At 42.4% G+C, this 11407-nt stretch overlaps 1 protein-coding gene across 1 annotated transcript in view; it reads right to left on the bottom strand.

Moving 5' to 3' along the window:
- Positions 1-249: 249 nt before the first annotated feature.
- COLGALT2 (collagen beta(1-O)galactosyltransferase 2) overlaps positions 250-11407 on the bottom strand; it is a 101036-nt gene continuing 89878 nt past the window's right edge. Inside the window, exons 9-12 of the mRNA XM_003893401.5 lie at positions 7761-7893; positions 5731-5858; positions 2139-2345; positions 250-603 (exon numbers count right to left, since the gene is read on the bottom strand). Of these exons, the coding sequence (XP_003893450.3) occupies positions 327-603; positions 2139-2345; positions 5731-5858; positions 7761-7893 (745 nt within the window). The 3' untranslated portion in view covers positions 250-326. The remainder of the gene's footprint in view (positions 604-2138; positions 2346-5730; positions 5859-7760; positions 7894-11407) is intronic.

Genomic DNA, 11407 nt, shown 5'->3' with positions numbered 1-11407 from the left:
AAGACTCTGAGCCATGTTGTTCAACCTCAATGTGGGAATCAGTGTCACATGGGTAGTGGACTGAAGAATTAGGTGTCTGGATTACAGTTTATCTTAACAGTTTCCAGAAAGCCTGTCTTTTAGCCATCTTGGGAAATTTGTGTTGAATTTCCTTATTTCCCTCCACTGTCAAAAATATGTTAATTTCGATTTATCACATGAGTTCACTTTGGTTAGATGACTGTGACCACTAAAAACAAAACAGAAAACTGGAGCAAACGGATGAATAGCCCTTTAGAAAAACCAAAGGATGTTGAACCGATGTGGGTCACACTCCCAGGGAGGCTTCATAGCTCATCCCTCGAAGGCACAGTGTCCAGGGAGGTTGGCGGTGGCAGGGCCTCTGTGTTCTTGGCACTGCTATAGATGCGACTTTGCTTCCGGGACTTCCAGGCATGTGTCCTATCCCAGTCGGTGGCCACTGTCTCATTGTCCCAGATGGTGGAGGTCTCGGTGTCACTCAGGTACCCCGGCTGGCCTGTGTAGTGCGTAGGGTAGATGAGCAAGGGTTCTGCAGAGAAGGCTTTCAGGTCCCTGGATTCATAATACTCCTTGTACTCAGCTCTGAAAACAAGAAGGTGGCCGGACACATGAGGGGGTGGAAAGAAGACTTACGGAACAGGGACAAAGAGTGAAGGAGCCCTGCTGGTTACCTCTTAAATTGTCATGAGTTCATTATTTAAATTGTGTCATTTGTGACACACTTTAGCCTACAAACACAAAGATTTCTTTAAAAGCTTTCCAAAGACAAGCTCCCAAGCAAAAAGGTCAGGATATTTCTGATGTATTTGGATAGACTAGTTTAAAAGATGAATTTCAGGTCTGACTCCAAAAGATAAAAAGCAAGCCCTGTTAGACCATAATGATAAATATTTACGATCACTTTACAAAAAATGTCCTGCTCTTGGATTAATAAATGAGACACCCAAGATCTGGACAGCAGCGATGGGGCATGTGGCACGTGGAGGCTTGGAGGCATGCAGGCTTGGCTTTGTGCGCTAGCTCCCTGCTCACCACTTGGGCTCCAGCAGGTGTAAAGGAGACGGATAACTTGGCTTCCCTCCCAGGGCTCCTGCACAGAGTATATGAGGTGACATATGAATGTAGTAATTTCCCTTTTGTTTAGGGGATAATGGTTTGACCTCCATGTTTCTGCCAGGACACAGAGATAAAGTCAGTCTCTGACATGTTATGTACATGAAGGCAAACAGCTCCATTTTTACTGAGGACAAGAGACAAAATGAACTGGTGGCAGCATAGGAAATCTCAACGCTAAAATGAAGGCCATCTAGTGAAGAGATCACCCAGCAACTGAGAGAAGGGGCCAAGGTTAGAACTTATGCTGCTCCATTAATGAATTTAGGAATCATTCATTCATGATTTAGGAGCTGCTGTTATGTGTAGCATTTGGACTAGGCTCTAAGGACACAGAGGCATAAGGCTGTTCCTGCCCCAAAGGGTATTTAGAGTTTACTGGGGAGACTGACAGGTAAACCATTAATTGCCACACTTTTTGATAAGCGCTAGGTCAGGGTAAGCTCCTGGGCATCACACTGCCCTTCTTCCATGGACATCATGCTCAGGTATCAGGTCCACACTCTCTGAACCTCTTATACATCCCTGTGATTGCAGGAATTAAAATATATCGTGATGATTTGTTCACGAGTCGGGGTTCCTGACCAGATTGTGACCTCTTCAAAAATGGGTATCTCTGCCTAGCCAAAAGTACACACAATGACCTGAACCAAAGGAACTGGAAATTTTGAGGTGCTTAGGAAGATGACCTTCACCTTGAGGTGTATGAGGTTATGGAAATAAGAAGAGCAAAGACAAGGAGGGGACCAAGCACATTACATTCAGTGCAACTACAAACTGGGTATTACAAGAATCCCTGGGCAGGACACTCACCATCTCTGCCTCACCTTCCCATCTGTACAAAGGGATAATCATCTGAGTTAGGCTCTCTTAATCATAATTATGAAAAGATCATTTAGGAAAGCAGTACAACTTTAGAAAATATCAAGTACTGCCAGAAATGGAGAGCATAATTCATGAAGAGGCTGTACTCAAGGGAAGGCAGTCAGTTCAGGGAGACTCACACAGGATGCTTGTTGTACATGATTGGCAGAAACTCATCCACTGGCAGCATCTTCCCAAAAGGATCGGCTCCAACCAGCTTCTGTGCTCCTTCCAGAGAGATGACGTAGCCCAGGGTCCAGTAGGAATAGTCGGCTTCGACCAGGTTTGCCACATTGGGCACGGCTTTCTCTGGCTCCTTTACTTGCATCCTCTTCCTACCAATATAACTATAAGGAAATAGCAGAGGAGAAAAATTCCACCTTGACTATTATGCCATGATAAGGATGGAGAACAGCTTTGAAATCCTGGACTGACTCTTGTCTGTCATTAAATGATGTATCACACCCTAAAGTGGATCAAATCACCAGTCATGACTGCCATCTGCCATCGCTGGGGCCATTTTGCTGGCCGCATTTATCAACACCCCCACTATTCCTGCCTAGTGAACCGTTTTCAAGCCAGAAAGTAAGATGTAGTAAGATTAAAAGATATTTCAGATAATTTCTCAAAGATGGGATGAGGCTTCCAGCTGTGTTTACAGAGGTTGGAAAGGCACAAAAAAGGCCAGATGGGAGAATCCTGAGGCTGCTGTCTTCAGGTCCCCAGAGTGTCAGCCTTGGATGCCTTCTGCACAGCGCTCCAAGTACTGGTGGGAAACACAGGACCAAATAAGCTGGGGGAAAGAATCAGTCTGCAGTGAAGGTTCTGGGAACCCAAGAGCGGCCCTAAGGGTTCCTTTTGGGCAGTATGAATGACAGCTCCTGACAGACATTCTCCTGCGTCACACTCGCCCAGCTGTGGCCAGGCTTCCTCTCAGACATGCTGCTCAGAGAAAGACCCCTCAGGCACCTTCTGTCCTCCATGAACAACTTCTACAACGCGGGATGCACCTTTGGCCACTCCCATCTTCCCTAGTCTACCCATGGGTCTGTGCTTCATTACTTTTGTCTGGAACCTATTGGTTTGGGCTTGACCGGAGCAAGCTGAGGAGTTTCCTCCTCCTTGCCTGCCAGGTAAAGCAGTACTTCCTCTATTTTGCCCTAAAACAATCTCTTTCAACATTCAAGGAATTTCCCCTAGTGAAAGCATCCCAGGATTTGTAGAACAAGTCTATGTTCAACCTTCAGTTCTTCTGAGGACAGTAAACATTTATCCCCAGCCACTGTCTCTTCAGATTACGGAGTCTGAGCTTCTCTCGTATCTCATCCACTGAAAGGGAAACTCTTATCGAGCACTTGAGAGGTGCTAGAGTGACAGAGGTACTGAGTCAGTGCTCTAACTTTACTTAATTTAATTTAAAATGTTGAAGCTGTGTGAAATATATTTATTTTTTCCATGAAACAAGTTCATTGTTTTGGTAGGACTACAGTTTACTTTAACAGCTGAAAATTTAGCTTCTGGATTGAGATGTGTTCTAAGTGTAAAATACATACCAGATTTTGAAGAGTTGGTACAAAAAAAGAGAAGATAAACTATGTCATTAATGGTTTTAAAATATTAATTACATACCAAAATGATGATACTGTTTGGATATATTTGGTTAAATAAAATATATTAAAACTAATTTAACCTAATTTATTTTTACCTTTTTAATGTGATTACTAGAAAACTGAAAATGACATATGTGGCTTGCATTATATTTCTATTGAACAACACTCCCTCGATGATTCCAATGACTTGTTCTATTCCCCCCTTTTATTATTCTCTTTTCCCGGAAAAATGTAATGTGGCAATCACGAACAGCTTATTACCTTTCATGTTTCAGGTTGAAGTAACATTTGTTTCTTTTTTGTTTTAGAAAATGACAGGTACAATTTAAAACTGTTATAGTTCTTTGAGACTATATAATAGATTTTAAGGGGATATTTTGACAATCTGTGAAATTTAGAAAACGTTTTTCTTTTCCTGTATCCTTATCAAGACAACTGTTCTTCCTTCTTGGATCTGTTGGTACTTTGTCCTGAGAAATGCACCCACCGAACTACATGTGAACAGGAACGTATGCCAGCTCTAAACCTTATATTCCCTGGGTTGTCTTCTGTGATTATCAGGCTTAAGTGAAAGTTGCCTTTATACAAGTCACATAGCCATCAAGCAGCTTCCAGGCCTGTGAGGCCTTAACCATAGGCTGCGGAGCCATCCATTGAGAAAGGTTGAAGTGCAGCAACTTCCAGAGGATATAGGAAGAAACAGTGATCTTAAGGGACTGTGCAGAATGCCAGATCTAACCACATGACCACATGATTGAAATCTGACAGGGCGCAGGTGTCTTCTTACTACACAGTAATGCATTAGTTGAGCCATTGCTAGGTTTCTTCTGAGCTCACAGTGGCCCATTTTCTGAGGGAACAAGTATTCCACCTGGGCTCATGGTTAATATCCCCTGCGGGTGGGAGGAGCAGGGACAGCTCCTCTGCTGCAGCTGCTCCAAAGAAGCAGGCTCAGGCCAGGCACGGTAGCTCAAGCCTGTAATTCCAGTACTTTGGGAGGCCGAGACGGGCGGATCACGAGGTCAGGAGATCGAGACCATCCTGGCTAACACGGTGAAACCCCCGTCTCTACTAAAAATACAAAAAAACTAGCTGGGCGAGGTGGCGGGCGCCTGTAGTCCCAGCTACTCGGGAGGCTGAGGCAGGAGAATGGTGTAAACCCGGGAGGCAGAGCTTGCAGTGAGCTGAGATCGTGTCACCGCACTCCAGCCTGGGCGACAGAGCGAGACTCCGTCTCAAAAAAACAACAACAAAAAAGAAGCAGGCTCAGAGTTGATGAATTGCCTTTGACACACAGCTGGGAGCAAACACAATGCTTGGGAACTTTCTGCTTCATTGGAGAGAAACTGAAAGTGTCATTTGTTTTAAAAAGAAAGTGAGAGAGAGAAAGAAGGACAAGGCAGAGGAGGAAGAAAAAAAAGAAAGGAAATGAGGGAGGGAGAGAGGGAGAGGGAAAATGAAAGGAAAGGGAAGAAACAAGTAGAAGCTGCTCAATTCCCAGAGACAGTAGACAAAGAACATTAACTAAATGTCAGCTCAGAGCCAGCACTCACTTGGTGAGCCTGGTTTTCCTGGGTCAGCCTCAGACCCTTCCCCAAATCTAGTTGTCCATGTTCTCCATGTTTGTGCAACCCCATTTTTCAACAGAGGAGCTCCCTGGCTGACCCTCTAACCCCCCACCTTCTCGGAACTTGCAGAGGCAACCTGCTGTCCTGGGAGCTGAGGCTTAAATATGACACAGGACTTTTGCACTTGAATAAATGGCCTCTCCTCCCGCTTCACACCCACTCCATGTGCCACGTTGCTTGAGGGTAGATTTCTGCTGTGCTCCTAAGTAAGTGCTCAGTGCCACACCTTGGTTCTGTCTGAAGGCCCCTGATCTGCAGACAGACTCCAGGTCTCACACAGTCTTCCACAGTTTCCCACCCTGAAGAGTAGAAGGATGCAAAATCCAGCGGCTAACCTCTACCCACTTTTATTTCTGAGAACAGTTATGGAAAGAAAACTAGATAAGTAGAAGCTTAAGCTGTATCTCTACTGGCTGTGGAGGTGGGGCTCTCTGTCCATTGGAAAGGATTGAGTGCCTCTCAGAGCCCTCTCATAAGATCATCTTGTCACTCACATTAGTTCCCAGTCCAGCTGAGCCTGGTCAATGTCATCCATCAGCTTCATCAGCTTCTTCTTAAACTGATGCTCAAAACGCACATCGTCTTCAATTACAAGAGTCTTCTCTAGCTCTCGATCAATTACCTGCAAAAGTCATCAGTAGGAAGATACCCTATGAAAAGCTTGATACTCAATTTTTATTAGATAAATAAGTATTAAAAAGTCATGAGTCTAGTAGCATAGATTCATAACTGGAATCTAAGCAAACGGCCATCAACAGTAGAATAGATAAATAAACTGTGGCATATTCACAGCAGTGAGGATGTATGATCCACAATTAAATGCAATGTTATGGGTGAATCTCCTAAATGCCATGTTGGGAGAGTCCACATACTGCATGGCTCCATTCATATATAGGAAAGTACAAACAAAGGTAAAGCTACTCAATGCCTTTAGAAGTCAGGATGGTAACTACCCTTGGGGACTGGTGACTAGAAGGAAGTACGGGGTCAGAGGGTGCTTGTGGGATGCTGGTGACCTGCTTCTGGATCTGTGAACTGATTAACATGGGTGTGTTGTTCTGTTTGCGAAATTTCCCTGAGCTGTATCTTTTGATCTATAGACTTTTATACCTATTTAATCACATTTCACTTAAAGTTTAAAGGAAACAAAGGCAGGCATAGACTGGATCATTAAAAGAGAAAGTGTTCAAGGGGCCTTTCTTCAGGGACTTTCTGTTTGGTTGTGGAAACTGTTTATCAGGAACCCCACACACCAATACCCCCTCCAGATATGTCTTGATCTGTAAGACAGGGGTTCCAGTTCTGGCTCTGCCACCTCTTTTTTCTTTTCTTTTCTTTTTCTTTTTTTTTAAATTATACTTTATGTTCTAGGGTACATGTGCACAACGTGCAAGTTTGTTACATATGTATACATGTGCCATATTGGTGTGCTGCACCCATTAACTCGTCATTTACATTAGGTGTATCTCCTAATGCTATCCCTCCCCGCTCCTCCCACCCCACAACAGGCCATAGTGTGTGATGTTCCCCTTCATGTGTCCAAGTGTTCTCATTGTTCAATTCCCACCTATGAGTGAGAACATGTGGTGTTTGGTTTTCTGTTCTTGCAATAGTTTGCTGAGAATGATGGTTTCCAGCTGCATCTATGTCCCTACAAAGGACACAAACTCATCCTTTTTTATGGCTGCATAATATTCCATGGTGTATATGTGCCACATTTTCTTAATCCAGTCTGTCATTGATGGACATTTGGGTTGGTTCCAAGTCTTTGCTATTGTGAACAGTGCTGCAATAAACACACGTGTGCATGTGTCTTTATAGCAGCATGATTTATAATCCTTTGGGTATATACCCAGTAATGGGATGGCTGGGTCAAATGGTATTTCTAGTTCTAGATCTTTGAGGAATCGCCACACTGTCTTCCACAATGGTTGAATTAGTTTACAGTCCCACCAACAGTGTAAAAGTGTTCCTATTTCTCCACATCCTCTGCAGCATCTGTTGTTTCCTGACTTTTTAATGATTGCCATTCTAACTGGTGTGAGATGGTATCTCATTGTGGTTTTGATTTGCATTTCTCTGATGGCTAGTGATGATGCTCGCTCTGCCACTTCTTACCTGGACAAGCTACCTAATAATTTCTTCTTCGGTAAAAGTGGTCTGTCCTTCCCAACCCACCTCACATGACTTCTGTGTGATTTCTTGTATAAAATCACTTAATAAGTGACGTCATAATAGGTAGAATAGAAGGCATTCCTGCTCATGATGAGAATGAATTAATAAGAGTGTACCATATAGGATATGGGTATCTCCCCGTCCCCATCCCAAGTGGCACCAAAGCGACTCCTCCTTGCCCATTTGTTGCTGGTCTTGGGTCAGAGGGAGACACAAGGCAGGAGCAGCTCTCACACACACTTCCAGAACAGTTGTGGGCTCATTTTATATCTGGCCCTAATTCACCTGCGATAGCTTGCTTTCCTTTCTCCTCGTCATAAAACTGCAATCTGAATAAAGCATTATTTACCTCTTTCCAGACTGAGTAGTGGCTGAGAAAGCAGCCAATTTCACCCCTCGTTAGAGGCCTGGAGGAATAGGGATCTCGATAGCCAGGCAGCATTTCAATATTCAGTGCCTTCAGCTGGCTTGTGTTGAGTGCCCTGCATCACAGAAAACACGTCTGGAAATTAACAAGTCAAAGGTCCCCACCACAAAGGCCAGAGAAAGAGAGAGTTAGTTCTGCAAACACCCCTCCCCCACACAGACAAAGACCCAGAGGCTTCCCTTTATTCCTTACAAGTTCCTCCGGGCTAATGTGTCACAGTAGTGTTATGAGGTCTGGGAAGACAAGAGGGTATCATATTTTTGTGTATCCTTCATAGTGCCCAACATAGTTCTAAGCATCATCAGTTTTTTGACAATGTTTAATAAGTACACTCCTATGGAAATTAGCTAAAGTATTGCAATAATCCAAGGAGTGTTTGATCCAGACCGGCAGCTGAATCTCTGTTAACACAGTGAGCTTTGTGAAGTTCACAGCTGCCCTAATCTTAACCTGCTCCAAGACAGGTTTCCAAGACAAAAGTCTTGAAAACCAGTAGCCTCACAACTATGACAGCTGCAAACCCTACCAACCCAGCACCACTGGCAGGGACAAAATGGACTGAGACTCCCCTAAAGACCTGCCCCTAGAAAATAATCTTTATTCAACCTGTCTAGTAGCTCCTTGAAAAGCTACATTCTCAGAGCTTGTCTTGATTTGACCTGGCTCAGAGTTCATTTTCTGTGAACAGTACTATCTACAGGGCATTTGTCAAAACCCATGAGCAACAACTGTTTAACATTACATTTGTTTAAGCAGGATTATCAGTTGATGCTAACAAGAAGCCAATCAAAAAACTTAAAAGGAAAAACCGAGGAATAAGAGATCCATAGGGAGTTTGATTTGCTCCAAAATATCCCTGAGAATCTAGAAGACCCCAGGCATATTCAGGGCTGTCCACATGCCCAGGAAAAACTTGAAAAGTCCCTAGTCTCTCACCTCTGGCTGAACTTAAGGATCTGGAAAAAAATGTAGTGATGGCAAATGAATAAAACACTGCAATGAAGGAAGAATTTGGCATAGTGAGTTTTAAAAATTAATACAACCATGTGGTGTCTACAAGAGACAGCCTTTAGATTAAAAGACAAAAATAGGTTGAAAGTGAAAGAATAGAAAAAGATATACCATGTAATCAGCAATGACAAGAGAGCTGGCAGAGCTATGCTAATATTGGACAAAATAAATCTCAGACAAAATTCATGCTAGAACCAAGGAAGGACATCTTTTAATGACAGAAAGGTCAATCCTGGCCGGGCACGGTGGCTCATGCCTGTAATCCCACCACTTTTGGAGGCCGAGGAAGGCAGATCACAAGGTCAGGAGATCGAGACCATCCTGGCTAACACGGTGAAACCCTGTCTCTACTAAAAATACAAAAAATTAGCCAGGCGTGGTGGTAGGCACCTGTAGTCCCAGCTACTTGGGAGGCTGAGGCAGGAGAATGGTGTGAATCTGGGAGATGGACTTTGCAATGAACCAAGATCACGCCATTGCACTCCAGCCTGGGTGACAGGGCAAGACTCCAGACTCCATCTCAAAAAAAAAAAAAAGGTCAATCCATCAGAAAGACATAACAATTATAAACACATATGCACCTAACAGAACCTCAGAACCGTGAAACTGGAAGAACAGAAAGGAGAAACAGACGACTTAACAATAATAGGGGAAGACATCAATCTCCCACTTGCAATAATAGAATTAGGCAGGAGGAAGACAAGGAAACAGAAAACTTGAATAATATCTTAAAACAATCAGGCCTAGTAGACATCTATAGAACACTACACCCAACAATAGCCAAATACACACTTTCAAGTGTGCATGGGACATTCTCTAAGAAATACCATTTTTTAGACCATAAAGACCATACAGGTCATAAATTAAGTGTCAGCATACTTAAAAGGATTGAAATCACACAAGGTATGTTCTCCAACCTCAATGGTATGAAATTAAAAACCAGTAACAAAAGGAAACTTGGGAAATTCAGAAATGTGGAATTAAACAATACACTCCAAACCAATGGGTCAAAGAAGAAATCACAAGGGAAATTAGAAAATGTTTTGAGATGAATGAAAACACAGCATACCAAAACTTATGGGATACACCTAACATAGTACTCGGAGGTATAGTTACAACTGCCAATGTCTACAGTAAAATAGAATATCTCAAATAAATAATCCTCCCATCCACCTTAAGAAACTAGATAAAGAGAAAATTAAACCCAAAGCAAGCAGGAGGAAGAAAATAATGAAGGCTACAGTAGAAATAAATGAACTAGAGAATAGAAAAACAATAGAGAAAATCAACAAAACCAAAAGTCAGTCCTCTGAAAAGGTCAACAAAAGTTGATCTTGAGGTCAGGAGATCAGGAGATCGAGACCATCCTGGCTAACCCCATCTCTACTAAAAACACAAAAAATTAGCCAGGCGTGGTGGCAGGCGCCTGTAGTCCCAGCTACTCAGGAGGCTGAGGCAGGAGAATGGCATGAACCCAGGAGGTGGAGCTTGCAGTGAGCTGAGATGGCGCCACTGCACTCCAGCCTGGGTGACAGAGCAAGACTCCGTCTCAAAAAAAAAAAAAAAAAAAAAAAAGAGAGAGTAAACTCATACTATTAAAGTCAAGAATGAAAGAGGGGTTACCCCTACCGACCTTATGAAAGTAAAAAAGATTATATGATAATACTATGAACAATTGTATGGCAAAAAATTAGATAACCTAGATGAAATGGACAAATTAATAGAAAGGTACAAACTACCAAAGTTGACTCAAGAAGAAACAGAAAGTATAAATATACCTATAACAAGTAAAGAAGTTTAATTAGTAATAAAAAAATTTTCCACAAAGAAAAGCCTAGAACCAGATGGCTTCACTAGGGGTTTCTGCCAAATGTTTAAAAATTGTTGACACGAATCCTTCACAAACTTCCAAAAAAAAAGAGGAGGAGGGAACACATCCTAGCTGATTTTATGAAGCCAATATTATTTTGATACAAAACCAAAAACATCATAAGAAAACTGCAGACCAATTTCAGTTATTAATATAGATGTGGAAATCTTCAAGCAAATACTAGCAACAGAATCCAGCAATTTACAAAAGGAATTACACAGCATGACCAAATGGGTCCCAGGATCATCCCAAGGTTGCAAGTTTAGTTTAACATGTGAAAACCAATCAAAGTAACATACCATATTAACAGGCAAAAGTCACATGTTCATCTTAATAGACATAGACAAACCATTTGACAAAATCCAACACCCTTCTATAATAAAAATACTAAACAAAATAGGACTAAAAGGGACCTTCCTCAACCCAGTAAAGGCCATCTGTGAAAAATCCACAGTTAACATCATACTTAGCAGTGACAGACTGAATGCCTTCCCTCTAAGATCAGGAACAAATCAAGAAACTCTCGTCTCACCAGTTCTTTCAACCTTGTACTTGATGATCTAGCAAAAACAGTTAGACATGAAGAAGAAATAAATGGTATCCAGGTTTGAAAGGAATATATAACACTATCTCTACTTGCATGTTACATGGTCTTATATGTAGAAGATCCTAAGGAATATACACACAC

Source organism: Papio anubis, chromosome 1, assembly GCF_008728515.1.
Source record: "Papio anubis isolate 15944 chromosome 1, Panubis1.0, whole genome shotgun sequence".
NCBI classification, from domain to species: domain Eukaryota; kingdom Metazoa; phylum Chordata; class Mammalia; order Primates; family Cercopithecidae; genus Papio; species Papio anubis.
Note: the sequence above shows the minus strand (reverse complement) of the source record. Positions and strands in the feature narration are given on the sequence as shown.